Source organism: Phyllobates terribilis, unplaced genomic scaffold, assembly GCF_046119375.1.
Source record: "Phyllobates terribilis strain yellow unplaced genomic scaffold, ASM4611937v1 Scaffold_1__5_contigs__length_1240528914, whole genome shotgun sequence".
Taxonomy (NCBI): Eukaryota; Metazoa; Chordata; class Amphibia; order Anura; family Dendrobatidae; genus Phyllobates; species Phyllobates terribilis.
The window spans coordinates 128,727,327-128,754,973 of record NW_027362761.1 but is presented as its reverse complement, the minus strand read 5'-3'; the positions used below and the strand labels follow the sequence as shown (position 1 = coordinate 128,754,973).

General features: G+C 47.7%; 1 protein-coding gene across 1 annotated transcript in view; it reads right to left on the bottom strand.

Moving 5' to 3' along the window:
• Positions 1–20,990: 20,990 nt before the first annotated feature.
• Positions 20,991–27,647, bottom strand: part of IFT74 (intraflagellar transport 74) — a 133,146-nt gene continuing 126,489 nt past the window's right edge. Inside the window, exons 19-20 of the mRNA XM_073667246.1 lie at positions 24,634–24,694; positions 20,991–21,283 (exon numbers count right to left, since the gene is read on the bottom strand). Of these exons, the coding sequence (XP_073523347.1) occupies positions 21,168–21,283; positions 24,634–24,694 (177 nt within the window). The 3' untranslated portion in view covers positions 20,991–21,167. The remainder of the gene's footprint in view (positions 21,284–24,633; positions 24,695–27,647) is intronic.

Below are 27,647 nucleotides of genomic sequence, written 5' to 3'. Positions count from 1 at the left end.
AGCTATATAAAAAGGGGTAATGGTACATTTACATGACTCTGGGGCGATCCAGGGTGGGTATCAGGGTGTGACACGTCAGCCATTGTACTGCCAGGGGTGCCAAAGCTGTAAGCCTGCCTATGCTGCTCCCCAGCCCCCCTTCTTATAGCTTACCTGGTCGTCCAGTCATTTTCTCCTGCTCCCTGGCGTCTGGTCTAACCGCGGTTTGAATTTCCCGCGCGACCGCCAACGGAAGTCGTTATCTCCGGACTTCCGGTTTCGATGCCGGGTGGTCCTGGAGCCGGGAGAAGCTGGACCCGCCCAGAGCAGGACGCCGAGAGCCTCGGCGATGGGGAAGCTGCACCCGGAGGCTCCAGCACACCGGAGGGCCCGAGGGACTCCCGGCAGGGAGTGTCGGCCCAGGACCTGCTTGACGGCGGGAAGGAGAGAGACGCGGCCCCCCCCGGGGTCCCTCGAGGTAAAAACCTTTTCTTCAGTGCTCCTGCACCAGCGCTCCTCCTGCACTCCCTGTCCTGTGTAGGGACAGGAAAAACACTGAGGAGGTTGGGGGTGGGAGGGCTTTTAACCTCTTGTGCTTCCTGTCCCTACACAGGATATGGGATTAATCCTCCTATAGTGCTGTCATGGGGACGTACTGGAAATAGACTTTAGGGTTAGGGTTGTATTAGGGTTGGGGAAAGGGTTGTGCTAGGGTTAGGGTTGAGCTAGGGTTAGGGTTGAGCTAGGGTGGAGCTAGGGTTAGGGTTGGGGTTGGGATTTTTTCAAAAGAAAAAAAAATGATGACGATATGGCGACTAGTGTTGAGCGCAATTTGTGCTCTCTACTTGAGTTTGCATCAGGTGCTCGTGTATGCACTGAGTATTGTGGGTGTTTGAGTGACATGCTCGAGTCTCCGCCCCATATGCTTCGCAGCCAAAAAAACGTTGCTGGGATCGCCTGCCATGCATGAGCAAGCCCCGCATGTTTTTTTTGGGTGTCTAACAACCGTGAAACATGCAGGGCAGGGACTAGGGCATGTCACTTGAGCACCCATGATATATGGTGCATACCTGAGTACCCAATGCAAACTCAAGTAGAGAGCACTTACGCTCAAGACTAAGGACAACTTATTCAATATGATGACCTAATGTTATCAAATTCTGTCTTACCTCTGGGTTCAAAATGTACACTATACCCCTTGATAAAATCCTTGAGGGGACAGGTTTCCAAAATGGAGTCAATTGTGGCGGGTTTCCACTATTTAGGCACATCAGGGACTCCCGAAATGCGACATGGCGTCCGTTCTTGATTCCAGCCATTTTCGCGTTCAAAAAGTCACACAGTGCTCCTTCCCTTCTGAACCCTGACAGGCGCCCAAAAGGTGTATTTTCCCCACATATGGGGTATTGGCGTACTCAGGAGAAATTGCACAACAGTTTTTAGGTTCCATTTTCTCCTCTTACCCTTGTGAAACTAAAAAATTTGGGGCTAAAAGATTATTTTTGTGGAAAAAGTTAGATTTTTTTATTTTCACGGCTTCATGTTCTAAACTTCTGTGAAGCACCTGGGGGTTCAAGGTGCTCACCACATATCTAGATAAGTTCCCTGAAGGGTCAAGTTTCTAAAATGGTGTCACTTGTGGGGGGGTTTCCACTGTTTAGGCACATCAGGTGCTCCCCAAACGCAACATGGCGTCCGCTAATTATTCAAGCAAATTTTACATTCAAAAGGTCAAATGGCGCTCCTTCCCTTATGAGCCCTGCCGTGCGCCCAAACAGTGTTTTTTTCCCACGTATGGGGTATCAGCGTGCTCAGGAGAATTTGCACAACAAATTTTGGGGTCCATTCTTTCCTGTTAACCCTGCAAAAATAAAAAAATTGGGGTCTAAAGTAACATTTTTGTGAAAAAAGTTAAATGTTCATTTTTTTCTTCCCCATTCCAAAAATTCCTGTGAAGCACGTGAAGGGTTAATAAACTTCTTGAATGTGGTTTTGAGCACCTTGAAGGGTGTAGTTTTTAGAATGGTGTCACTTTTGGTTATTTTCTGTCAAAAAGGCCCCTCAAAGTCACTTCAAATGTGATGTGGTCCCTAAAAAAATGGTTTTGCAAATTTTGTTGGGAAAATGAGAAATCGCTGGTCAATCGCTCCCTAATAAAAAAAAATTTTGTTCCCAAAATTGTGCTGATGTAAAGTAGACATGTGGGAAATGTTATTTATTAACTATTTTGTGTGACATATCTCTGATTTAAGGGCAGAAAAATGCAAATTTTGAAAATTGTGGAATTTTCTAAATTTTCGCCAAATTTCCGATTTTTCACAAATAAACGCAAGTGATATCGAAGAAATTTTACCACTATCATGAAGTACAATAGGTCACGAAAAAACAGTCTCAGAATCAGGGGGATCCGTTGAAGCGTTCCAGAGGTATTACCTCAAAGTGACAGTGGTCAGATTTGTAAAAATTGGCCCGGTCATTAACGTGCAAACCACCCTTGGGGGTAAAGGGGTTAAAGTATTAATTCTGTTAGTTTTTTTTTTATTTTGCTTTATTAAATACTGTAAAACAAGTACAAACCATTATAAACAATTCAAGATACAGCACAGTATTAAATGCATTGTAAAACCTGTTATCCGATAAAGCATACATTATCAGCAAGGAAAACTAAAATTTGTGCATGCCTCTTTTTTTGGTGAGAGCCATTACTCCTGGGAATATATATAACTAGATGGAGGCCCGATGCTATCGCATCGGGAGGGCGGTAATATCACGATGGGGGCAGGCTTTGCAGAGTTGAGAATCTCTCCCCATGTGCTCACCCACCTATCCACTCTCTCTTTCCCCCCATGTGCTGACTTCTCTCGTCTGTGCTCTCTTCTTTGACCTGTCTACCCCATGTGCTATCCCCCCTTGTCTGCTGTCTCTCTCCTTCCTGTGCTGTGTTCTCCCCTCATGTGCTGTCCCGTTTGAGCTGTCTCCCCCCTGTGTTGTCTCTCTCCCCCATCTGCTGTCTTCTCCTCTCATGTGCTCTCCCCCTTGTCTGCTCGCTCTCTCTCCACCCCTGTGCTGTCTTCTTCCCTCATGTGTTCTTTCGTTTGAGCTGTCTCCCCGTGCAGTAAATCAAACCGCCGCCATCTTTGTGTAGGCAGATAGCGGCGGTCACATTAAAACTGAGCATGCGATCCTCCTGTACAAAGATGGCGGCGGTCAGTGAATCATTCGGCTGATCCCGGCAGAGGCGTGTACGGCGGGTTCGCGACGGTGTTCCGCTGGTGGTACCGCGCAAGAGGCTGCGTACGGCGTATACAGTGTGTGATGCGTACGGCATATACAGTGTGTGTGTGTGGTGCGTACGGCATATACACTGTGTGTGTCGTGCGTACGGCGCATACAGTGTGCGTGTGGTGCGTACGGCGTATACAGTGTGTGTGTGGTGGTACGTACCGCGTATACAGTGTGTGTGGTGCGTACGGCATATACAGAGTGTGTGGTGGTGCGTACGGCGTATACAGTGTGTGTGTGGTGGTACGTACTGCGTATACAGTGTGTGTGGTGCGTACGGTGTATACAGAGTGTGTGGTGGTGCGTACGGCGTATATAGAGTGTGCGTGGTGCGTACGGCGTATACAGAGTGTGTGTGGTGCGTACACCGTATACAGAGTGTGCGTGGTGCGTACGCCGTATACAGTGTGTGCGTGTGGTGCGTACGGCGTATGCATTGTGTGTGTGGTGCGTTCTGCATATACAGTGTGTGTGTGTGTACGCCGTATACAGTGTGTGTGTGCATGTGGCGCGTACGCCGTATACAGTGTGTGTGTGCGCATGTGGTGCATACAGCGTATACAGTGTGTGGTGCGTACGGCGTATACAGTGTGTGGTGGTACGTACTGCATATACAGTGTGTGTGTTGCGTACGGCATATACAGAGTGTGTGTGTGTGTGTGTGTGCGTACGGCGTATAAAGTGTGTGTGCTGGTGCGCATAGAGTATACAGTGTGTGGTGCGTACGGCGTATACAAAGTGTGTGGTGGTGCGTACGGCGTATACAGTGTGTGTGGTGCGTACACGTATACAGAGTGTGTGTACGGCGTATACACAGAGTGTGTGTGTGTGGTGGTGCGTACGGCGTATACAGAGTGTGTGTGTGGTGGTGTGTACGGCGTATACAGAGTGTGTGTGTGGTGGTGCATATGGCGTATACAGAGTGTGTGTGTGGTGGTGCATATGGCGTATACAGTGTGTGTGTGGTGGTGCATATGGCGTATACAGTGTGTGTGAGTGTGTACGGAGTATACAGTGTGTGTGAGTGCGTACGGCTACCTTGAGAAGTTTCCAGAAGCTACAGGCTTATATTGGATGAGTCCTATGCTGAAAAGAACAAAGACAGAATCCCCCACTAGATGTTGACCCGGGCCTGATTACATTGCAGTCCATGAACACAGCCTGGGGGAGGGACACGCTGTTACAACCCCTTCCCCCCATCAATTTGTGTATGGACAAGTGACCTCTACAGGTTGCTTGTCAAGTACACATAGTCATGGCTGACCTGACTCAGGACTCCTCCTGCCTGGACAACCCGTCCGCATTTTGGTGTTGGTTGCCTCTTCTATATTGTATTGTAAAGTTATAGGGTTGCAGAGCCAGGCTTCATCGTAGTAAGCGTCCATTGTCCCCAGAGACTCTGTTCAGCCAGGTGAGTGGATTGTGATCAGTAACCACAGTGAATCCTCGTCCATACAGATATGGCTTTAGTTTCCTAAGGGCCCATGCTACAGCCAGGCATTCCTTTTCAACAGTTGCATAGGCCAATTCCCGGTCCAGCAGTTTCCTGCTGAGGTAGGCAATGGGGTGCTCCTCCCCAGCTGCATTCACCTGACTGAGTACAGCTCCAAGTCCATAAGAAAAGGCATCTGTCTGCACGATAAATCTCCTCTTGCAGTCTGGAGCAGCCAGAACAGGGTCGCAGAGCAGGGCGTCCTTCAGACGGTTAAAAGCCTCATCACAGGATGGAGTCCAGGTCACCACCCTGGGCACCGTTTTCTTGGTGAGGTCTGTAAGAGGCTTGGCAACAGTGCTGAAGTGAGAAACAAATTTTCAGTAATAACTAGCAGTGCCCAAAAAAGCCATAACTAGTTTCTTGGTTTGGGGTACAGGCCAATCTCTAATAGCCTGGATTTTGGCAGGTTCAGGCAGTAGCTTCCCCCCTCCTACTCTATGCCCTAGGTACTGGACTTCACCCATCCCCAATTGTCATTTATTGGGTCGAATGGTTAGGCCTGCTGCAAGAATCCGGTCAAGAACAACTGCTACTTGATTCAAATGTTCCTCCCACGTCTGGCTGAAGATGGCAATATTATCTAAGTAGGCACAAGCAAAGTCGCCACATCCCCGGAAGATCAGGTCCACCATTCTCTGAAAGGTTGCAGGGGCATTCTTCATTCCGAAAGGCATGCTTAGAAATTCATACAGACCAAAGGGGGTTATAAAAGCCGACCTTTCTCTCCCTCCGTTAGAGGGATTTGCAGTATCCCTTACGGAGATCCAAGGTAGTGACATATCGGGCCCCAGCTAGCCGGTCTAGAAGTTCATCAATACGGGGCATTGGGTAAGGATCACTGATGGTATGGTCATTTAGTCGTCTGTAGTCCACACAAAATCGAGTACTCCCATCTTTCTTGGGTACTAACACCACAGGAGAAGCCCAAGGGCTATGGGAGGCCTGAATTACCCCGAGCTGTAACATCTCCTCCAGTTCGTGCTGCATGGTGGTTCTAACTGATTCTGGTACTCGGAAAGGGGCCTGCTGTATGGGACGGATGCCCGGAGTGTCCACATGATGTTGGGTCACTGTGGTTCGACCTGGTCGGGAACAGAAAGCAGCCTGTCTTTGATGGAGCACTCCTAGCATCTGGGTTTTCTGTAAGGAATCCAGGTGATCTCTCAGAGGAACCTGTTCCACAGTGGATGGGGCCCTCGCTGCTTTCACAAGATCAGGTAGTGAGTCCTCCTCCTCCTGACTGTCTTCTGAAGCAAGCCGACCGCTTGCTATCACTGGTAGTGACCGGTCATGGTACTCCTTAATCATATTCACATGGACAGTCTTGTCTTAAACCCTGGTCATCTAAAGCAAGAAGGTAATTGGTGTCATTAAGCTTCCTGAGAACCCGGAAGGGACCCTCCCATGTTGTCTGCAGTTTATTTTGCCGATGGGGAACAATCATTAAGACCTGTTGTCCTTCTGCAAACTCCCGATAGAGTGCTTTGCAGTAATACCACGTCTTCTGTCTGGTTTGAGCCATCCGCACATGATCCTGAGCAAAACTAGCAAGTTGAGCAAAGGTTTCCTGAAGCTTCAGGACATATGGAACAACAGGGGTTCCTGTATCTTCAACTTGCCCCTCCCAATATTCTTTAAGCAGGGTTAAAGGTCCTCTGACCTTTCTTCCATAGAGAAGCTCAAAGGGGGAGAACCCAGTGGACTCCTGGGGAACTTCCCGATAAGCGAACAGGAGATGAGGTAGGTACTTCTCCCAGTCTGAATCCCTGTCAGTGAAGGCCCTTAGCATATTCTTCAAAGTGCCATTGAATCATTCACAAAGTCCATTTGTTTGAGGATGATAAGGTGTAGTTCGGATCGCTCGTACTCCACAAGTGCGCCACAGACACTGTACCAGCTCCAACATGAACTGTGAGCCTTGGTCTGACAGAATCTCACTTGGGAATCCTATTCTGGTGAAAATGGTAACCAGGGCCTCAGCCACCTTGGCTGCAGAAATACTTGACAAGGCCACAGCTTCCGGATATCAGGTGGCATAGTCCACAACAGCAAGAATGTACTGCTTTCCAGATTTACTTGGTTTAGCCAGGGGTCCAATGATATCGACAGCTACCCTTTGAAAGTATTCTTCTATTATAGGGAGCGGTTGCAAGGGTGCCTTTGAGTGATCTCCTGGTCACCCTCTACGCTGACATATGTCACACGTTTGGCAAAAATGCGCCACGGCCTGAGAAATCCCAGGCCAATAGAAAATTTTAGTCAATCGTCTCTCAGTGCGGGTTTTTCCTTGATGGCCAGCAGTAGGAATGTCATGAGCAAGGTGCAATAGGAAGACTCTGTATTTCTGAGGGACAATCAGCTGTTTGCTATAAGTCCAGGGTTTATCTAGGGAGTCAGGGTTGGTAACCCGATATAGAAGTCCATTTTCTCTAATAATTTTTTCCCCGTTTTCCCCTAACTGCCCTATTTCAGCCCAAGCTCTAAAACTAGCTAGGGTGGAGTCAGTCTCTACCTCTTGTCTAAACTGAACTTTATCCCAAATGACAATCATATGATCCCCACAAGAAGAATCACTCACCGGCCGTGACGGCTGTTCTGGTGGCATTACTTCCATTGATGGGGTGAACAAGTCCACATTTGCTGCTCTCTTGGCTTGACTTCGAGTTACCGCACCGACAAAGTCACATTGAAGATTCCCCACGTCGTTTCCTTGAAGAACGTCTGCAGGAAGGCCGCTCATCACACCAATCATGCATTGTTTTGCCCCAAAGCCATAATCCAGGGTCACACTCGCTCTTGGAATATATCTCTGAGCACCTCCAGCCAATTCAATGGCAATTCCTGGTCCCTTTTGAATTGCTTCTGGTTGAATTATTCGGGGATTGGCTATGGTGAGAAAAGCCCCAGTGTCACGAAAGACAACTTTTTGGCCATCTAGCACGACCTCCTGTAGATGTTTGTGCTGCAAATCAGATGAACAGTTGGCTGTGGCACGCACCCCATAGACTCCTGGTAGGGGAGCCAATATATCAGAGTCACTTGGCCAATCATCAGGGGGTGAATCCAGCTCTTCTCCTGTTGAAGGTGTCTGTAGATAATGGACAGGCAAAGGTGGTTAGTAGCTGTTCTGCCTCCGAACACCTGGACAGGTTGCTTGTAAACGACCAGGCTGCCCACATCCATAACATCTGTGTTCTCTGATTTGTAATGGGAGGCACATTCACACGGGGTCCCCCATGAGTTGGTAGTCTAGTGGGACGGTGAATATTGGAGGTCGCCAATGTTGGGGAGCTGCTAGCTTTCTTCTCACTGACTAGTAGTTTTTTCCACTGAGGTTTGATGGTGAAAACCTCATCAGCTAGAGCAGCAGCTTGTTCCACTGTCACTGGCTTCCTCTCACGCACCCATTCCCGGATCTCAGAGGGGCATTTGGCGTAGAATTGTTCTTTTAGGATGACCTGGAGGAAGGTCTCCCAAGTTAAGGCCCCCTCTCCCTCCAGTCAGCGAAGACATACTTGTTTTAGCCTGTGGGCATACATCTTGAAAGACACTTCCCTCTCACAGGCTAAGGAGCGGAACTGAGCCCTGTAAGCGTCTGGAGTTACAGCATAATGTTCCAAGATGGTCTTCTTTAATGTTCCCATAAATCACAGTTCCACCGAGAGTCCATAGCTCTATAAGCTTCAGCAGCTCCCCCCTCTAAGAGCCCCACTAGATGTCTGACTCGCTCCCTTTCCGGGATTTCCATTAATCGACATTGATGTTCGAAGTCATGGAAGAAGCCCTCAATGTCGCCTGCAGCCTGATTAAACGGCTTGAAGTCCTTACTGGACACTCTTGGGAATTCCCTCATGGTGGGTGCCGTGGTTACAATCTGTCTGGAGCTTCTAGCTGCTTCCACCATGCGCTGCCTCTCCTTAGCTGTGCGAATGGCCTCCCTCTTATCTTCTATGGTGGCCTCATCTCCTGCCATCTCCTCCTCATACCACACAACCCACTGACTTTTTGGGTTTTTTACCTCCAGCTCCCATCTTTCCTCCCCTAGCTGTGGAAATCCTTCCTCGGTGTCATCATGCAGGCAAGCTTCTTCCAAAGCCTCAATTAATTGCTCCTTGGACAGTCCTTTGTAGCCGACTCCTAACTCACGGGCATTTGTTTGTAGGCTCAACACAGTCCAGTTCCTGTATCCTGAGGTTCTGGTTCAAGATGTTGATGGGCTGCTGTCCTCCATTCCTTCTGCTCTGATCCCACGGCTGCCAACCAGTTTGTGATGGGGTGTGCGACAGAGCAGGAAGGGACACCAGGCCGATGATCAATCAAACAAGATTTATTGAGGCAGGGAACATAGAACATCAAATATCAATATTGTTCCTTAGAGTCCACAATGAGTCCATGCCTAAAGGGAATAGCTCCGGGGGCGCCACCCGGCAATCAGACGCCAGGGAAAAGGCAGAAATAATCCTGAGATGAGTTCAATGGATCCAACAGATGAGGGACACAACACAATCCCATGTGGCAGCTGATCTCCAATGTCCAATAGTCCAACGGATCTCTAATAGTCCATACACGGCACCAGGATCTGGCCTCAGCACAGGTCCTAGCCCTTCACACAGCACAGCATCAACCAACTGACCAAAACCATATGTCTATTGTTCTGTGTCCTGGGATCAGCCCATCGATGGGGGAGGGGTCCCACCTATTTTGAACATGTGGCTACCTTGAGAAGTTTCCAGAAGCTACAGGCTTATATTGGATGAGTCCTATGCTGAAAAGAACAAAGACAGAATCCCCCACTAGATGTTGACCCAGGCCAGATTACACTGCAGTCCATGAACAAAGGCCGGGAGAGGGACACGCTGTTACAGTGTGTGTGTGTGGTGCATAAAGCGTATACAGTGTGTGTGTGGTGCGTACAGCGTATACAGTGTGTGTGTGGTGCGTACGGCGTATACAGTGTGTGTGTGGTGTGTACGGTGTATACAGTGTGTGTGTGGTGCGTACGGCGTATACAGTGTGTGTGTGGTGCGTACGGCGTATAGTGTGTGTGGTGCGTACGGCGTATACAAAGTGTTTGTGTGTGTTTGTGTGGTGCGACGGTGTTCCGCTGGTGGTACCGCGCAAGAGGCTAGTACCACCAGCGGTTTCCATATTGAGACACCCATCACTTGGGTGTCCCAATATTGCGGTCGGCGAACTTCAGGCGCTTGGAATTCTGGGATCCGGACACATCTGGATGGAAGAGGATGTGAAGATGTTACAAGGTAAGTATATATTAGATAATGTAGTCCAGCAAGGAAGTAACTAAAACGTAAAACTTTAATCCTTAAACCTACAACAATAACATGCTGCCAAGATTACCTGTGCAAAAATCTCACCTTGTCATAATATATATAACTTTTCTCTGTGACAAGTAATCAGGGGCGTACATAAGAATCATGGGGCCCCATAGCAGAAGCTCTAATTGCCCCCCCCCCCAAAAAAAAATGTAAATAATTGTCGGGGTCACCAAAGATCAGATCTCACAACTTTCCATCCTTTACATAGTAATTTTCCTCCTGATGACGTCCTAGATCCCTCTTTCATTGCCCCATAAAGTGTGATGCCAATAAAAGGGCCCCCCAAACACAGTATGAAACCCCCATGGTGAATTCCTCCACATGCACAGTATAATGACCCTACTGTACCCCACCTCAACTCCCAGGGTAAAGTATGCTGACCCCAACACAGTATGATCCCCCAACTGTGAGCTGCTAGAGAGGATGGTACATAATAAGGGAGGGTGTTATACATAATAAAAGAGGAAACTATATAACTAAGGATGGCGCTATACATAATAAGTGAGTACACTATATACTAAGGGACTGTGCTATACATAATAAGGCTACATTCCTGCATCTGTGTGCAGTGTCGGTGTGCTGCCCTGTTTTACTGACGTATTGAGCATGTCCTATTCTAATCCTCAAAATCGTATCAGAACAGGACATTCTCTGACCCTCTTAGATCTCATTCTCAGATACGTGATTTTCATGGATGTGTGAATGGATCTATAAAACTGTACGAGTCCGTGGACCATCCGATAAAAAGATCTGGCAGCACACGGACATTTCACACAAATGTGAGAATGTGGCCTAAGGGATTTTACAGATAACATTATCACTCCAAGTCACACAGTGCAGATACAGAATAATATTTACATCCAGGAACTTACCGCTGACGTGTCATATGATCAGAGACGGTTTCTGCTGCTTCTTCTCCATCTCGTCAGACCTTCATGTCCACATCTCCGAGCCACGACTCGTCTTGTCACGATGATCTCCAGCCTAGAAAATAACAAGGTCACATATTGTATATATACATGTGTCTCCCCCGCTCAGCGTCCTCGAATACAGATATGTAACTCCCCCCCATTAATATACTATTAGCCACTTAGTAATCAAAATATAAAGTGATCAGCAGCACTGTGCCCCCCATTAACTATAATCTGCACCGGCCAATAATATAAATTATTCAGTCTCTGTGACTCTCCCCAATTAACTGTAAGGCTATGTGCACACGGAAAACATACAAGGCTTCACAGTACAAGCAAAGTGAAACCCCCATAATTGCTCTCTCCCGGTACCCCCATCATTGCTCTCTCCCAGCACCCTCGTCATTGCTCTCTCCCAGCCACCCCTGTCATTGCTCTCTCCCACCACCTCCATCGTTGCTCTCTCCCAGCACCCCCATCATTGCTCTCTCCCAGCATCCCCGTCATTGCTCTGTCCCAGCACCCCCGTCATTGCTCTGTCCCAGCACCCTCATCGTTGCTCTCTCCCAGCACCCCCGTCATTGCTCTGTCCCAGCACCCGCATCGTTGCTCTCTCCCAGCACCCCCATCATTGCTCTCCCAGCACCCCCATCATTGCTCTGTCCCAGCACCCCCATCATTGCTCTGTCCCAGCACCCCAATCATTGCTCTGTCCCAGCACCTCCATCATTGCTCTGTCCCAGCCCCCCATCATTGCTCTGTCCCAGCACCTCCATCATTGCTTCTCCCAGCACTCCCGCCATTGCTCTCTCCCAGCACCCCCATCATTGCTCTCTCCCAGCACCCCCATCATTTCCTCTCAGCACCCCCATCATTACTCTGTCCCAGCACCTCTATCATTGCTCTCTCCCAGCCCCACATCATTGCTCTCTCCCAGCCCCCCACCATTGCTCTGTCCCAGCACCCCCATCATTGCTCTCTCCCAGCACCCCCACCATTGCTCTCTCCCAGCAACACGTCATTGCTCTCCCCTTCCCCACCATCCCCATCATTCCTCTGCCCAGCCCCATCAGCCCCATTATTGCTCTTCCCAGCCCAATCATTCCTCTTCCCAGCCCCATCATTCCTCTCCCCAGCCCCATCATTCCTCTCCCCAGCCCCATCAACTCCATTATTCCTCTCCCCAGCCCCATTATTGCTCTCCCCAGCCCCATCAACCCCATTATTCCTCTCCCCAGCCCCATCAGCCCTCTCCCCAGCCCCAATATTTCTCTCCCCAGCCTCATCATTGCTCTCCCCAGTCCCATTATTGCTCTTCCCAGCCCCATCATTCCTCTCCCCAGCCCCACCATCCCACCATTGCTCTCCCCCCACCTCCCCTCCCCAGCATTTCAGTAAAAAAAACAAACAAAAAAAACAACAAACTTACCTCAGCTCACTCCCCTGCAGCAGCATCCTCCTGGTTGCCGGCAGCTTTCTTCCTGACCCAGGCGCGCGCTGCATGATGACGTCATCAAGCTGCACGCGCCTGGGTCAGGGAGGAAGCAGAGGATGAACCCTCCAGCTCTGCTGCTATTCTCCTCCTGACAGCAGCGGAGCTGCAGGGATCGCTCCCTGACCTGCCGCGTCCGTATGTCCACCCCTGGACTGCTATGGGGCACCCCCGGCTCACGGGCCCCATAGCAGTCGCGTGGTCTGCCGCCATTGGCGGTACACCACAGCAAGTAATACATTACACTGTCTATACAACCTGAATTAACGTTCCATTACAAGTATTCTATCAACGTGGAGAAATTGTAAGGAATGAAGAGATCCAGAAATCCCAAGTCTTACAGAATTTTAACGGAGAACCTGTTTCAATAGACCGTTTTTTCATAGGGTATTATCGAATTAACTAGTTCAATCCAGGATTGTAATGTCGAGCTTAATTCTGTTATTGTTCACTAATGACAACACCATAAGAAACTAAATTGATTACATCTATCATTCACGTGCATTGATAGAATGCATCCTATATTACTCTCTTGCTGAAAAAAGCTAAACTTCCATTACAGGAGTCAGTAAAACCTAAGTTACAACTCTGTGAAACCGTTATACTGAAAAACAGGCGGAGAGTTTGTACTAACTTAGGGTATGGCTCAGTGGTTAGCACTGCAGCGCTAAGGTCCTGGCTTCAAATCCCACCAAGGACAACATGTGCAAGGAGTTTGTATGTTCTCCCCGTGTTTACATGGGTTTCCTCCTACATTCCAAAGACAAACTGATAGGGAATTTAGATTGTGAGCCCGAATGGTGTCAGCAATGCTGATGTCTGTGAGGCGCAGTGGAATATAATGGTCCTATTTAAGCAAAGCAAAAGAAAATAACCTTACAACAGAAGAGAACTCCATGACATAAACAGTACCTGTCATTTCAGAATAAGCTGTCATGTGTGTACAAGATAAATAACACTATTTCTGGCCATAATGGGACTTGTATCCTGCTTTTTTCCTTCTCTAGTTTTCAGTTGACTCTGAGCCAGTGGGTGAAGATAACTGCTATTATTTATTCTATATCGAGCACACACAGAGGATTCATGATCTTCTTTAACTGTGTAGCTGTCACGGGTCACGAAGATCGTCACGAGTACACAGCCTGACTTCTCGCAGCTGACTTGTTGGTGCTTTGTGTTTTTTCGGCAGTGAAGGAGTTAATTCTCTCTCTCTCTGGGCTAGCTGAGGTCCAGCCTCGCCCAGCTGCAATCAATGCTTCTTTAGTGAGACTCCTTCATATCCCTGCAGGTCTGTTTGGGAGGTGTCGGTGAAAGCTTTTCATTCAGACTTACAGAGCGGATCGTGGTGTTTGGAGTTGCTGAGATAAGTGTATTTGGAAGTGTTTTTTCCCTTTCCTCGCTTTATCATTTATCTCCTTTCCCGTTGGTGTTCCCTCTGTTGTAGTTGTGTAGAAGTTGTATGCAAGGTGGTTTTGGTTTTTCCCTTGTACTGTCTCGTTCGTCTAAATTCTGTGTGTGGGCATATTATTTCTGGTTCCCAATTGTTGTGATCGGGGTCCTTCTCAGGACTAGATTACTGAGGTGCAGGGATCCTCAGGAGGTAGGGGTTACGCTGGCGGCCTGGACCTCTGTACCTTTAACAGTACCTCCAGGTTGAGGGATTAGTCAGGGCCCCAGCTTAGGGTCAGCTTAGGCCCCCTACCTCCAGTATTCTGTGACAGTGTGACATTTTCACCGACCAACTTAGTTTTTCTCCAGCTACCATGGATCCAGTAGCCGGTCTAGCTCGGCAGTTGCAGAGTTTGTCCGTGGGGCTGGCGGACGTTAGGTCCAAGGTTTTGCATCCTCTGGAGCAAGCCGGACCAGAACCTAAAGTAGCTCTCCCTGACAGGTTCACTGGGGGGCGGGACAAGTTTTTTGTTTTCCGGGAGGCATGCAAATTGTACTTTCGGCTGCGGCCTCGGTTATCGGGCAGCGAAGAACAAAGGGTGGGAATTGTCATCTCGCTCCTACAAGGGGACCCACAATCTTGGGCGTTCTCTCTTCCCCCAAGCTCCCCGGTTCTCCAGTCAGTGGATAGGTTTTTCGCTGCTCTGGGACTCGTATATGATGACCCAGATCGGATCTCCCTTGCTGAGTCTAAGTTACGTAGGATTCAGCAGGGAGATCGTCCGGCGGAGGAATTCTGTTCGGAGTTCCGTAGGTGGGCCACGGACACCCAGTGGAATGACCCGGCTCTTAGGAGCCAGTTTTGTCATGGTTTATCCGACAAATTACAGGATGTGTTGGCACAGTATGACTCTCCCGCGTCACTGGAAGCCGCTATGGCCCTTGCCATTCGCGTTGACAGACGGCTTCGGGAGAGGTGCGGGATAACTCTACCCCCTGTAATGTCTCCACCTCCTACAAGGTCCCCTCATATGGTGGTTCCCCTGGTCAGTCCGGAGGAGCCTATGCAATTAGGAGGGACATCATTTCGGGGAAGGGGACCGGTGGAGCGCCATAAGACAGGAAGGTGTTTCCTCTGCGGGAAAAAGGGACATTTTATTGGGGGGTGTCCATCCCGTCCCTTGCAGAGTAAAGAGTCGTCGAAAAAACTGTTGATCCCAGGTTGTGTGGTGGACGGCAATCTGGGAGTAGGTATTTCGTCCCTAGGTTCGTCTCAGTTTCTCGTACCGGCGGAGGTGGTGGTGGGAGCGAGAACTGAGAGGATATCTGTTCTTCTGGATAGTGGGGCCGGGGCTAATCTGGTTGATGCTCGGTTTGCCCGGGTTCAAGGTATGCGATTGAGTGAGTTGGCTAAACCCATCCCCATATTCTCGATCGATGCCAGGCCTCTCGGTCAGGGAAGTTTTTTGCAAGCTGTGCATGGCGTAAAACTTCAAGTGGGGGCAATACATAAAGAACTGTTGTCTTGCTACGTGTTGGAGGGTCTTCCCACTCCTATAGTGTTGGGCCTTCCTTGGTTAGCTAAGCATAACCCGGTTATTAATTGGCAAACCAGAGAGATAAGCCAATGGAGTAAATTCTGTAATAAAAACTGCATGAACACGGTCATCGGTGCGGTTACTCCTTGGGTCTTACCTCCATTTCTGGCGGACTTTGAGGATGTATTCTCGGAGAATGGGCGTCAGGAACTACCTCCTCATCGCGAGTATGACTGTTCTGTAAAACTGCTCCCTGAGGCCAAGTTACCTAAAGCTAGGTTGTATAACCTTTCTGGTCCTGAGAGGCAGGCCATGAAGGATTATATTTCTGAAAGTCTGGCTAAGGGGCATATTAGACCTTCATCTTCACCGGTGGCCGCGGGGTTCTTCTTTGTTAAGAAGAAAGATGGAGGCCTACGCCCTTGCCTGGATTTCCGTGAACTTAATCGGATTACGGTCCGAGATCCGTATCCGCTCCCACTTATTCCCGATCTCTTTAATCAGATCGTGGGCGCCAAATGGTTCTCTAAGTTGGATCTCAGGGGGGCGTACAATCTGATTAGGATGAAGGAGGGGGATGAGTGGAAGACGGCTTTTAACACTCCGGAGGGGCATTATGAGAACCTTGTCATGCCATTCGGTCTGACTAATGCCCCGGCGGTGTTTCAACACTTTGTTAATGATATTTTTCGCCACCTGGTGGGACAGTTTGTTGTCATTTATCTGGATGATATCTTAATTTACTCGCCGGATCTGGTGTCTCATCAGGAGCACGTTAGACAGGTGTTACAGATCTTGCGGGATAATAAACTGTATGCCAAGTGGGAAAAGTGTGTGTTCGCCGTACAGGAACTCCAGTTTTTAGGCTTCCTGGTTTCAGCGTCCGGTTTTCGTATGGACCCTGGGAAAGTGCGGGCAGTTCTTGAGTGGGATCGGCCGGAGAATCTTAAGGCACTACAACGTTTCCTGGGGTTTGCTAACTATTACCGGAAGTTCATTCGTAATTTCTCGTCCATGGTTAAGCCTCTCACAGACATGACTAAAAAGGGGACGGATTTTTCTAGGTGGTCTGACAAGGCTTGTCAAGCATTCTCCTCCTTGAAAAAATGTTTTGCCTCGGCACCCATACTCATTCAACCTGATGCGTCTCAGCCATTCTTTGTAGAGGTAGACGCTTCCGAGGTAGGGGTGGGAGCAGTATTGTCACAGGGTTCGTCCCCTGGTAAGTGGCATCCGTGCGCCTTTTTCTCTAAAAAATTGTCGTCCGCTGAGAGGAATTACGATGTCGGTAATAGGGAACTCTTGGCCATTAAGTTAGCTTTTGAGGAGTGGCGCCATTTTTTGGAGGGGGCAGTTCATCCGGTCACCGTCATCACCGATCACAAGAAGCTGCTATATCTGGAGTCCGCTAAACGTCTGAATCCCAGACAAGCTAGGTGGTCATTGTTTTTTACCAGGTTTAATTTCGTCGTTACATATCGTCCTGGGTCTAAAAATGTAAAGGCGGATGCCTTATCTCGTAGTTTCCCTGGGGCCGGGAATACGGACGACCCGATTCCTATTCTTCAGGAGGGGGTGGTGGTTTCGGCAGTATGCTCTGAGCTGGAGGAGGAGATATTGGAGGCTCAGGGGGACGCCCCTGTTGGACCTCCGGGGAGACTGTTCGTTCCAGATCAGTTGCGACAAAAGGTGATCGAGGCACACCATAACTCAGTTTTTGCAGGACACCCGGGGAGTAAAGCAACTGTGGATCTCCTCTCGCGTCGGTTTTGGTGGCCTAACTTACATAAAGAGGTGGTAACTTTTGTCGCGTCCTGTGGGGTTTGTGCGCGCTCTAAGACCTCACATACCCGTCCGTCTGGGGCCCTTTTACCTTTGAAGATCCCGGAGCGTCCTTGGACTCATCTGTCTATGGACTTTATTACGGACCTCCCTCCGTCTTCGGGTAAAACGGTCATACTCGTTGTAGTGGACAGGTTCAGCAAGATGGCACATTTTATCGCTCTTCCGGCTCTCCCTAATGCTAAAACTCTTGCGCAGGTGTTCATTGGGGAGATTGTGAGGCTTCACGGGGTACCCTCCGAGGTGGTGTCTGATCGGGGGTCTCAGTTTGTGTCCAAGTTCTGGAAGGCGTTTTGTGCACGGCGGGGGATGCATTTGTCATTCTCGTCGGCTTTTCATCCTCAGACCAATGGTCAGACGGAACGTATGAACCAGAGCTTGGAGACATATCTTCGGTGTTTTGTGTCAGAGAACCAGGAGGACTGGGCTTCTTTCCTACCTCTGGCAGAGTTTGCTCTCAATAATAGGCGGAGCGAGTCCACTGGTAAGTCCCCGTTTTTTGGGGCATATGGTTTTCACCCCCAGTTTTGTACTTTCAGTAGGGGGGGCTCTTCGGGGGTTCCGGAGGAGGAACGATTTTCCTCATTTCTCGCTTCAGTATGGAGAGGGGTGCTGAAGAATCTGAATACTATGGGGAACCGATACAAACGTATGGCTGATAGGAGGAGAGTGTCTGGTCCGGACCTAAGTGTGAACGATCAGGTATGGTTGTCTACCAGGAATATTAAACTTAAGGTTCCCTCCTGGAAACTGGGTCCCAGGTTCATCGGGCCGTACAGAATCAGTTCTGTTATTAATCCGGTGGCATTCCGTCTTGACCTCCCCCCTACGTTTAAAATTCACAACGTGTTTCACAGATCATTGCTTAAGAGGTATGTGGCGCCGGTGGTACCGTCACCTTTACCTCCCCCTCCTGTGGTTGTCAATGGTAACTTGGAGTTCCAGGTATCGAGGGTCATTGATTCACGCTTTAATCGCCGGTCCCTTCAGTACTTGGTTCATTGGAAGGGGTATGGTCCTGAGGAGAGGATGTGGGTTCCTGCGTCGGATATTAACGCAGACCGATTAGTTCGGGCCTTCCACACGACTCACCCGAATAAACCTGGCCCTGAGGGTCCGGAGGCCCCTCGTAGAAGGGGGGGTACTGTCACGGGTGTGTTGCCACGAAGATCGTCACGAGTACACAGCCTGACTTCTCGCAGCTGACTTATTGGTGCTTTGTGTTTTTTCGGCAGTGAAGGAGTTAATTCTCTCTCTCTCTGGGCTAGCTGAGGTCCAGCCTCGCCCAGCTGCAATCAATGCTTCTTTAGTGAGACTCCTTCATATCCCTGCAGGTCTGTTTGGGAGGTGTCGGTGAAAGCTTTTCATTCAGACTTACAGAGCGGATCGTGGTGTTTGGAGTTGCTGAGATAAGTGTATTTGGAAGTGTTTTTTCCCTTTCCTCGCTTTATCATTTATCTCCTTTCCCGTTGGTGTTCCCTCTGTTGTAGTTGTGTAGAAGTTGTATGCAAGGTGGTTTTGGTTTTTCCCTTGTACTGTCTCGTTCGTCTAAATTCTGTGTGTGGGCATATTATTTCTGGTTCCCAATTGTTGTGATCGGGGTCCTTCTCAGGACTAGATTACTGAGGTGCAGGGATCCTCAGGAGGTAGGGGTTACGCTGGCGGCCTGGACCTCTGTACCTTTAACAGTACCTCCAGGTTGAGGGATTAGTCAGGGCCCCAGCTTAGGGTCAGCTTAGGCCCCCTACCTCCAGTATTCTGTGACAGTGTGACAGTAGCACCCAGAAGCAGTATGGCGGATATTTTATAGTAGTGTTGCCAACCTACTATTTACATTTTTCTGGACAACTGGGCCAAAATTCACTGACAGTTCAAAACTTTTAGGGCCATATACCACACCCCTTTATAACCACCAGCCCCCTGAGAAAGACATCTGGAATAAGAGTAGATACTGATAATTAACAGCTTACAGGATAAAAGTGTGGAGCAGTGTACAGTGGCATATAAAAGTTTGTGCACCCCTGGTCAAAATTACTGTTATTGTAAACAGTTAAGCAAGTTGAAGATGAAATTATCTATAAAAGGCCTAAAGTTAAAGATGACACGTTTCCTTTATCCCAAATGTGCCCTTGCTATTAATAACAGCTCACCCCAGAAAAAAATTGACGTAGGGTCCCCCTATAAAATCTAACCATCAAAGGTTAACCAGACAGCTGTGGGCTGATATTAATAGCCAAGGAAGGGGCCATGGATACTAGCCCCCTCCGAGGCTAATAATATCAGCCCTCACAGAAGTGGCGCATCAATAAGATGTGCCAAATCTGGTGCTTAGCCTCGCTCTTCCCACTTGCCCTGGTTCGGTGGCAAGTGGGGTAACAGGGTTGGGGTTCATGTCAGCCTTGTATTGGCAGCTGACATGAAGCCCAGGGGTTAGTAATGGAGGGTGTCTGTAAGACACCCCAATTACTAACCCCATGCTAAAAGTTTGGAAATAAAGACACGGCATGTAAAAATTCCTTTAGTTGAAATAAAAGTCCACATGGTTTGACTCATTTATTTAAAAATAACCTGATGTGATGAAATAATCCATACTGTCCCACGACGATCTGGATCAGCTGTACAGGACAGTCTCCAGGACAGCCGGCTACACACTGATACAGGCAGTGTATAGCTCTGAGCTGCCGTAAGAGAGTTCACATGAGTTCATCAGCTGATGAGACCTGGTGACCACACTTATGGCACTGCTGTTGCGTGAAAACTTTCTCACGCAGCTGTGCAGTAAGTGAGATCACTGGAGCTCATCAGCTGATTAACTGCTCTGACCTATCTCACGGCAGCTCAACGCTATACATTGCGGGAGCGATTACGCTCCTGTCAGTGTGTAGCCGGCTGCCGGGTAGAACAGTTACATCTGCTGATTTAACTGTTCTACAAGTGAGATCGTCGTGAGACAGTATGGATTAAGGTGGATAGGTGAGTATTATGGTGGTTTATTATTTTTTCTCTTTTACAGGTGACATGGGCTTTGGGGATTAAGCGTTAAGGTGATTATTATGGTTTTTTTTTACTTTTTACAGGGGACAAGGGCTTCAGGGATTAGGTGTTAGGTGAGTATAACTGTGTTTTTTATTTTTATTTCAATACGTATTTGTTTATTTTACTCCCATCAGCGGCGCCTGCTCTCGCTGTTATCAGTCACAGCAGGCGTAGGCTGATTGGAGTAGTAGTACTCATCAGCCGACACCTGTGACCAGCGGTAAGCTTTTTACGGGTCACAGTCACAGCTGCGGGAACACGCTGACATCTGACACCGTGATCCCACAGCGCTTTGACTGGCAGTAACAATCTTACCACCGATGAGAGCAAGTTTCCCACGCTGTTACCCAGATGACAGCGCGGGAATCCACGGATGTTCGGGCCCCCCCATTCATGTGAATGGGGTCCAGGTTCGGGTACTGTTCAAACCAGAAGTTTTAATATATGTTTGGCCAAACCTGAACATCCAGGGGTCCGCCCATAACTAGCTATTAACATTAGAGGATCAGTCAGCCACGGTGACTTTATTACAATGCCATGTACGTTGTAACCCCATGTGCAGTTTACCACCAATAGGGCACCAAATGTTGGTGACAGAAGAAAAACTGCAAACATTGCATGCATGCAGAATGCTACCCAATAGATAGATCTTTCTATAAAAAGTAATGTAATCCCACAGGGTCAACCAAATAATCAAATAACTTATTTATTTTTTAGCATACATTGAAACGGTCTAAGGGCGTATATCTACATTACATATTTGGTCCTTGAACTACAATTGTACAAAATAATTTTTAAGAAAAAGATAGTGATTATACTGCTAATATGCGGATATTGCTGGAGAGCAGGAAGGAATAACGAAACGGTTCAGTTCCTGGAGTTCTGCAGAGCATCTATGAGCGTTTTGTTATAATCTGCTATCTGTCTGGTTACAGTCTTCATCACTTGCTTATAGTCACTCTCTTGGCTCTTTGAAGCTATGACTGCATACAGAAGTCAAGGTAATATTTATAATGCAAAAAGTATGACGTGCAATGTACCTATATAAGGACTCCACTATATTACTATTCTTTCCAAAACAGTTTAATAATATAACCCCTAAGGCACAAGTTTGTTCTATTATAGCCTTTGGATCATAAAATATTGTTTGGCTTATATATTGTATTTATTTATGACATAAAGCTGGCCCAACACGAGACAACTGTCAGCTAGGGTTGACCAAAAAGATTTACAGGACCCTTTTCCAACGCCCAATTTGGTAGTCAATGGCCACCAGACCAGAACCCTCTTCTGATTAGTAGGGCCCAGCATCATTGTTGTGGAGCCATCCTATGTATGATGTCACGCCAAGCCTACTAATTAGAAGAAGTGCCAGGGAAGCCAGCTGGTAGGAAGAAGACTGCTCTGGTTAGGCAGACAGTGAAAGACTACCAAAGTGGCTGTTGGATTAGGGTCATGCAAATCTTTTTGCTCAACTCTGATTGCTGAAAGTTTGACCTGCAGCAAGCTCTCTCTCCTGATTCCTCCATACAAAGAAGCGCTTGGTCAAGTGCTCCTGTGTGTTCAATGGGGAGAGAGGCGAAAGCTGCTCCCAAACTCCTCTGGCAGTGGGTTAGAGCCCCAGAAAACAAGAGGATCGGCTGTTGCAATTCTACCAGTCTGCTCCTACTTTGTTGGAAGAGAGTTGTGAGGCCCATATATACATCAGATGGTTGGTGGATTTGGCAGACTTTTTCTAATGTGTAAGGGGGTCTTAACAGGAATCTTTCACCGGGTTTTTCCTATGTTATCTGAGAGAAGCATGAAGTAGGGACAGAGACTCTAATTCCAGCAATATATCACTTACAGGGATGTTTGGTGCAGTTTTGATAAAATCACGGTTTTCTCACCTTCATATCTACCAGCTCTCTGAATGGTGAGCTTTGTATAACTCCGCCCACACTATTGACTGGCAGATTTCTGTGTTCACTGTGCATAGGCAGAAAGCTGCTAAGTGGTGGGGGCAGAATTACCGAGAGCAGAATGACTACTAAATAGCAAGAGACAAATAGTCCTGTAGTCATAATCTCCTTCTGATAAAACACTGATTTTATTGAAACTATACTAAGCAGACACGGAAGTGACATCACTGAAATCAGGATCTTTGTCCCAACATCATGCTGCTCTCATATTACATAGCAAAAACCTGCTGACAGATTCCCTTTAAATCATTTCACTTACCTATATGGGTAGATAGAACTGGGACAGCAAAGAGAGAGCGCTAGCTGAGAGTATTAAATATAATAAAATTATGGAATAATTAGGTGCGTCTTGTATGTGCTCACCTGAGCTTGTTGTGCAATTTTAGGCACAACACTAGTTACAATTCCATAGTAATCGGGGTCTCCATCAACGGTTTGCAGCCCGTCCGGAGGTTGTGGTTGCATATCTGTCCTAGCCCGACAGCTGTCTCCACGTGGATGCAGGTGAGGGATTGACCCGGAGGCGCAACCGTTAGAAGATGAAGTCCCCGATGAGGAACATAAGTTAGTTCAGTTCATCTTTACCCGTGCCAAAGGACCAGCTTTGAATCCATCTGGGCACGCACGTCGCATGCCTCAGCTCTCCGAGGGAACCGCAAAGGCCCATGCCCGGCTTCACTAAGCTGTTTGATACATCTTCGTTGTTTGGTCAGTGTGGGTTTTCTCTCTTGGACCTTCTACTCTTTTTCTTTTACCTACCCTTGTTTTTGTGGCTTCCTCGCCTGGACTATTCAAATATACATCTGTTATCCTGTGTGAGACAGTGAATCATATCCTGGTATGTGTCAAGAGTAGAAGCTCCAAGCGAAAAAACCCACACTGACCAATCAATGAAGATGTGTCATACAGCTTAGTGAAGCCGGGCACAGGCCGCTGCGGTTCCCTCGGAGAGCTGAGGCTGCAGCGTGTGTGCCCAGATGGATTCAAAGCTGGTCCTTTGGCACGGGTAAAGATAAACTGAACTAACTTATGTTTCTCATCAGGGACTTCATCTTCTAATGGGAGCGCCTCCGGGTCAATCCCTCATTTACCTATATGATAAGATCTTGCTGGGAATCCCTACATTTTATCACCTACACAGAAAAGTGTAAGGCTGTGTGCCCACTATGCGTTTTTTAAGTGTTTCCGCAGCGGAAATTCTGCTTGGTAGAAGGTCTGCAATTTTCCCCAATGATAATCCGCATGTGCTGTGCACATGCTGCGGGAATTTCCGCTGCGGATTATCATTGCGGAAAAATCCGCAGCACTACCAATAATTTTGAAGAATCGCTGCGTTTTAGCCGCCATTGACTTCCATTGGACCGCATAACATTCCCATGACTACACGTGCACATGCGGATATTATGCGGTTCAATGTGCGGATGGTACCCGTGTCTGGAGAAGAGGAGACTCTCCTCCAGACCCGGGTACCATAGTACCTGTAGTTAAAAAAGAATTAAAATAAAAAAAAAACCTTATACTCACCTTTCCGGCGCCCCCCGGTCTCCTCTGAGCGGCGCTGCTGCCTCCTTGGCTTCCGGAAGTGGTCTGCAAGAACCTTCCGTGACGTCATTTAGTCATGTGACGGTCACGCGACTGCTGACATCAGCGGTCAGGTGATGGCCGCGTGACCATCACATGACTAAATTACGTCATGGAAGGTCCTTTTTAGAGCACCGGGAGCCGCCGAAGATACCGGACGCATCACTGAGGAGACCGGGGGCCATCTGAAGGCGAGTATAATGTTTTTTTTATATATTTTTTTGTTACTATTGATGCTGCATTTGCAGCATCGTAACTTGGTCACACTATATAAATCCATGCCGGTTACATGGATTTATATAGTGAGACCAAGTTGTCAAGCACTTTCCAAGTGATGCTAAAATTGCTTGGAAAGCGCTTGATAACCCACATGCGGAAATGCATGTGAAGAACGCTTCACATCCGCATGTCCCTGGCAGGAAAACGCATGTACAATCCGCATGCGAAAATGCATGTGAAGAACGCTTCTACCTGGCAGAAAAAAAGCCTGTACAATCCGCATGTACAATAAGCATGTACAATCCGCATGTGTTTTTTTCTGCCAGGGAGATACAGAAACGCTCAGGAAAAATCTGCAGTATTTCTGCATCGTGGGCACATAGCCTTAGTAAGCATTGATTTGAGAAGAGAGAACACAGAAAAGTCTAAGAATGATTGTGTCCTGGCAAGGGGCAACAGGAGAAAAAAAAAAGTTGTTTTTTTTTTTCCGTAACCAAATGAGTACAGTTTGGAAAGTTCAGTGGTTTTATTTTCTATCTTTCGGTGTAACGTATATGAAACACAAAGGATACATTCTTTCATCACAAAGTTGTTCTGCTCGTGCTGTTGCCATTTTCTTTCCAGGTTTGTGAGCTGTGAATATACAACAACATACATTTTTTTAAAAAAAAACCCTCTGCTTAGGACCAAAGAAAACAGTATACAAGTGGTAATTTTCCTGTGTCTGAAAATAATAGTTTGACATTCTGTGATTTTACAGGGGTTCTGTTTCACCATTTAGATAGTTTATATATTAACTATGGATATGTGATCAATAGCTGCTTGGTGGTCAGACCCCCAGGACCCTCAATGATCAGCAGAAAGCCCACTAGTGTTTATGCAGGTACAGTGGTCCATCCACACGGATCCTACTGCCCATCAGGGTTTATGTGGTCGTAACCATGGATACCTAAGCTACTGCAATGCCCTACATGAGGTAAGGGGTATAGCCAATCTGAAGAACTATACTACATTTCTAATTGGAAGCATTTGCTAATGTTATTAATATTACACCTACAACATATTGGGATAGGATCTAGAAGATGGGAATACTCCTTTAACTGTCTCCAAGCATGATGAGAAATCCCCCAAAAATAAAATAGTATCCACACGGCTCTAAGTGCCCATTTAGACTGGACAACCGCAGCTGTTACGCGACTGTCGATTGGCTATATAAAGTCACTAGATGGTGGCCCGACTCTAACGCATCGGGTATTCTAGCATATGTCTCCCGACCCTCCTTTATAATGCCCCATGCAGGCTGTCACATCCCCCTACATAATACCCCATGCAGGATGTCACATCTCTCCATAGTGCCCCATGCAGGCTGTCACATCTCTCCGTAGTGCCCCATGCAGGATGTCACATCTCTCCATAGTGCCCCATGCAGGATGTCACATCCCCCCTATATAATACCCCATGCAGGATGTCACATCTCTCCATAGTGCCCCATGCAGGCTGTCACATCCCCCCTATATAATACCCCATGCAGGATGTCACATCCCCCCTATATAATACCCCATGCAGGATGTCACATCTCTCCATAGTGCCCCATGCAGGATGTTACATCCCCCCATAGTGCCCCATGCAGGTCCCCTATGGCCCCATACAAAAAAAAAAAAAAAAATACTCACCTCACTGCTTCTCTGGACTCCAGCGTAGCCGGCATCTTCCCGCTGTGCGCTGTGACACCTCAGGAGAGAGCGCGGTGTAAAGACGTCACCGCGCCCTCTGACCTGCGACGTCACAGAGCATCAGCGGAAGACACAGGAGCTGCTGCGCAGGCATGGGGAGGGGTAAGTATGACGCCGGGTGCCGGGGTCCTGATCGAGCGGGGGAGGGACGGGAGGAGAGGAGAGGGGAGGGGAGTCACACTTGTCCTCGGGAGATAAGCGGTCGTAGCCGCTGATCTTCCGACGACAGCCGCATGTAGGTCAGCGGCGCCTGCGGTCGGGGGACTTATGCTGCGAGCAACCGGCTGCATCGCCGCTGACCTCCGTGCCGCACATGAGCCGCTAATGGCCGCCATGTTCTTCTGAAATGCCGCGTCGCTGATTGGCCGCGGCCGGGCCAATCAGCGACCCGGGATTTCCTGGACAGACAGACAGACAGACAGAAAGACAGACAGACGGGATAAGACAATTATATAGATAGATGGCTGAAAATGTTGGCACCCTTGAAATTGTTCCAGAAATTGAAGTATTTCTCCCAGAAAATTATTGCAATTACAATGTTTTGTTATACACATGTTTATTTACTTTGTGTGTATTGGAACAACACAAAAAAACAGAGAATAAAAGGCAAATTCGACATAATTTCACACAAAACACCCAAAAATGGGCCAAACAAAATTGTTGGCACCCTCAACTCAATATTTGGTTGCACACGATTTGGAATAAATAACTACAATCAATCACTTCCTGTAACCATCAGCAAGCTTCTTACACCTCTCAACTGGAATTTTAGACCACTCTTCTTTTGCAAACTGCTCCAGGTCTCTCATATTTGAAGGGTGCCTTCTGCCAACAGCAATTTTAAGATCTCTCCACAGGTGTTCATTGGGATTTAGATCCGGACTTATTGCTGACCACTTAAGAACTCTCCAGCTCTTTGTTTCCATCCATTTCTGGGTGCTTCTTGAAGTATGTTTGGGGTCATTGACCTAGGACAGAAACCCATCTTTCTGACCCTGGGCACTACATTGCGACCCAAAATCTTTTGATAATCTTCAGATTTCATGATACCTTGCATACAGTTAAGGAACCCAGTGCCAAAGGCAGCAAAACAACCCCAAACATCTTTGAACCTCACCATACTTGACTGTAAGTACTGTGTTCTTTTTATTGTAGGAGTCATTCTGTTTTCGGTAAACAGTAGAATGATGTGCTTTACCAAGAAGCTCCACCTTGGTCTCATCTGTCCACAAGACGCTTTCCCAGATGGATTTGGCTTACTCCTGTCCATTTTGGTAAAATACAGACTAGTTTTTTTTTGTGTCTGTGTCAACAGTGGGATCTTCCTGGGTCTCCTGCTATAGTATTTTCATTTCACTCAAATGTCGACGGATAGTTTGCGCTGACAATGATGCACCCCGATCCTGCAGGACAGCTTGAATTTCTTTGGAACTTGATTGGGGCTGCTTATCCACCATCCGGACTATCCTGCGTTGCAACCTTTCATGAATTTTTCTCTGATGTCCATGTCCTGGGAGATTAGCTACTGTGTCATGGGTTGTAAATTTCTTGATTATGTTGCTCACTGTGGACAAAGGAACATAAAGATCTAAGGAAATTGACTTGTAAGCTTTAGATTGTTGACATTTTTCAACAATTTTGGTTCTCAAATCCTCAGACAGTTTTCTTCTCCTCTTACTGCTCTTCATGCTTAGAGTGGCACACATAGACACGCAATGCAAAGATTCAGTCAACATCTCCCCTTTTTATCTGGTTTCAAGTGTGATTTTCATATTGTCCACACCTGTTACTTGCCACAAGTGAGTTTGAACAAGCAACACATGCTTGAAAAAAAGTTGCTTAGCCACATTTTT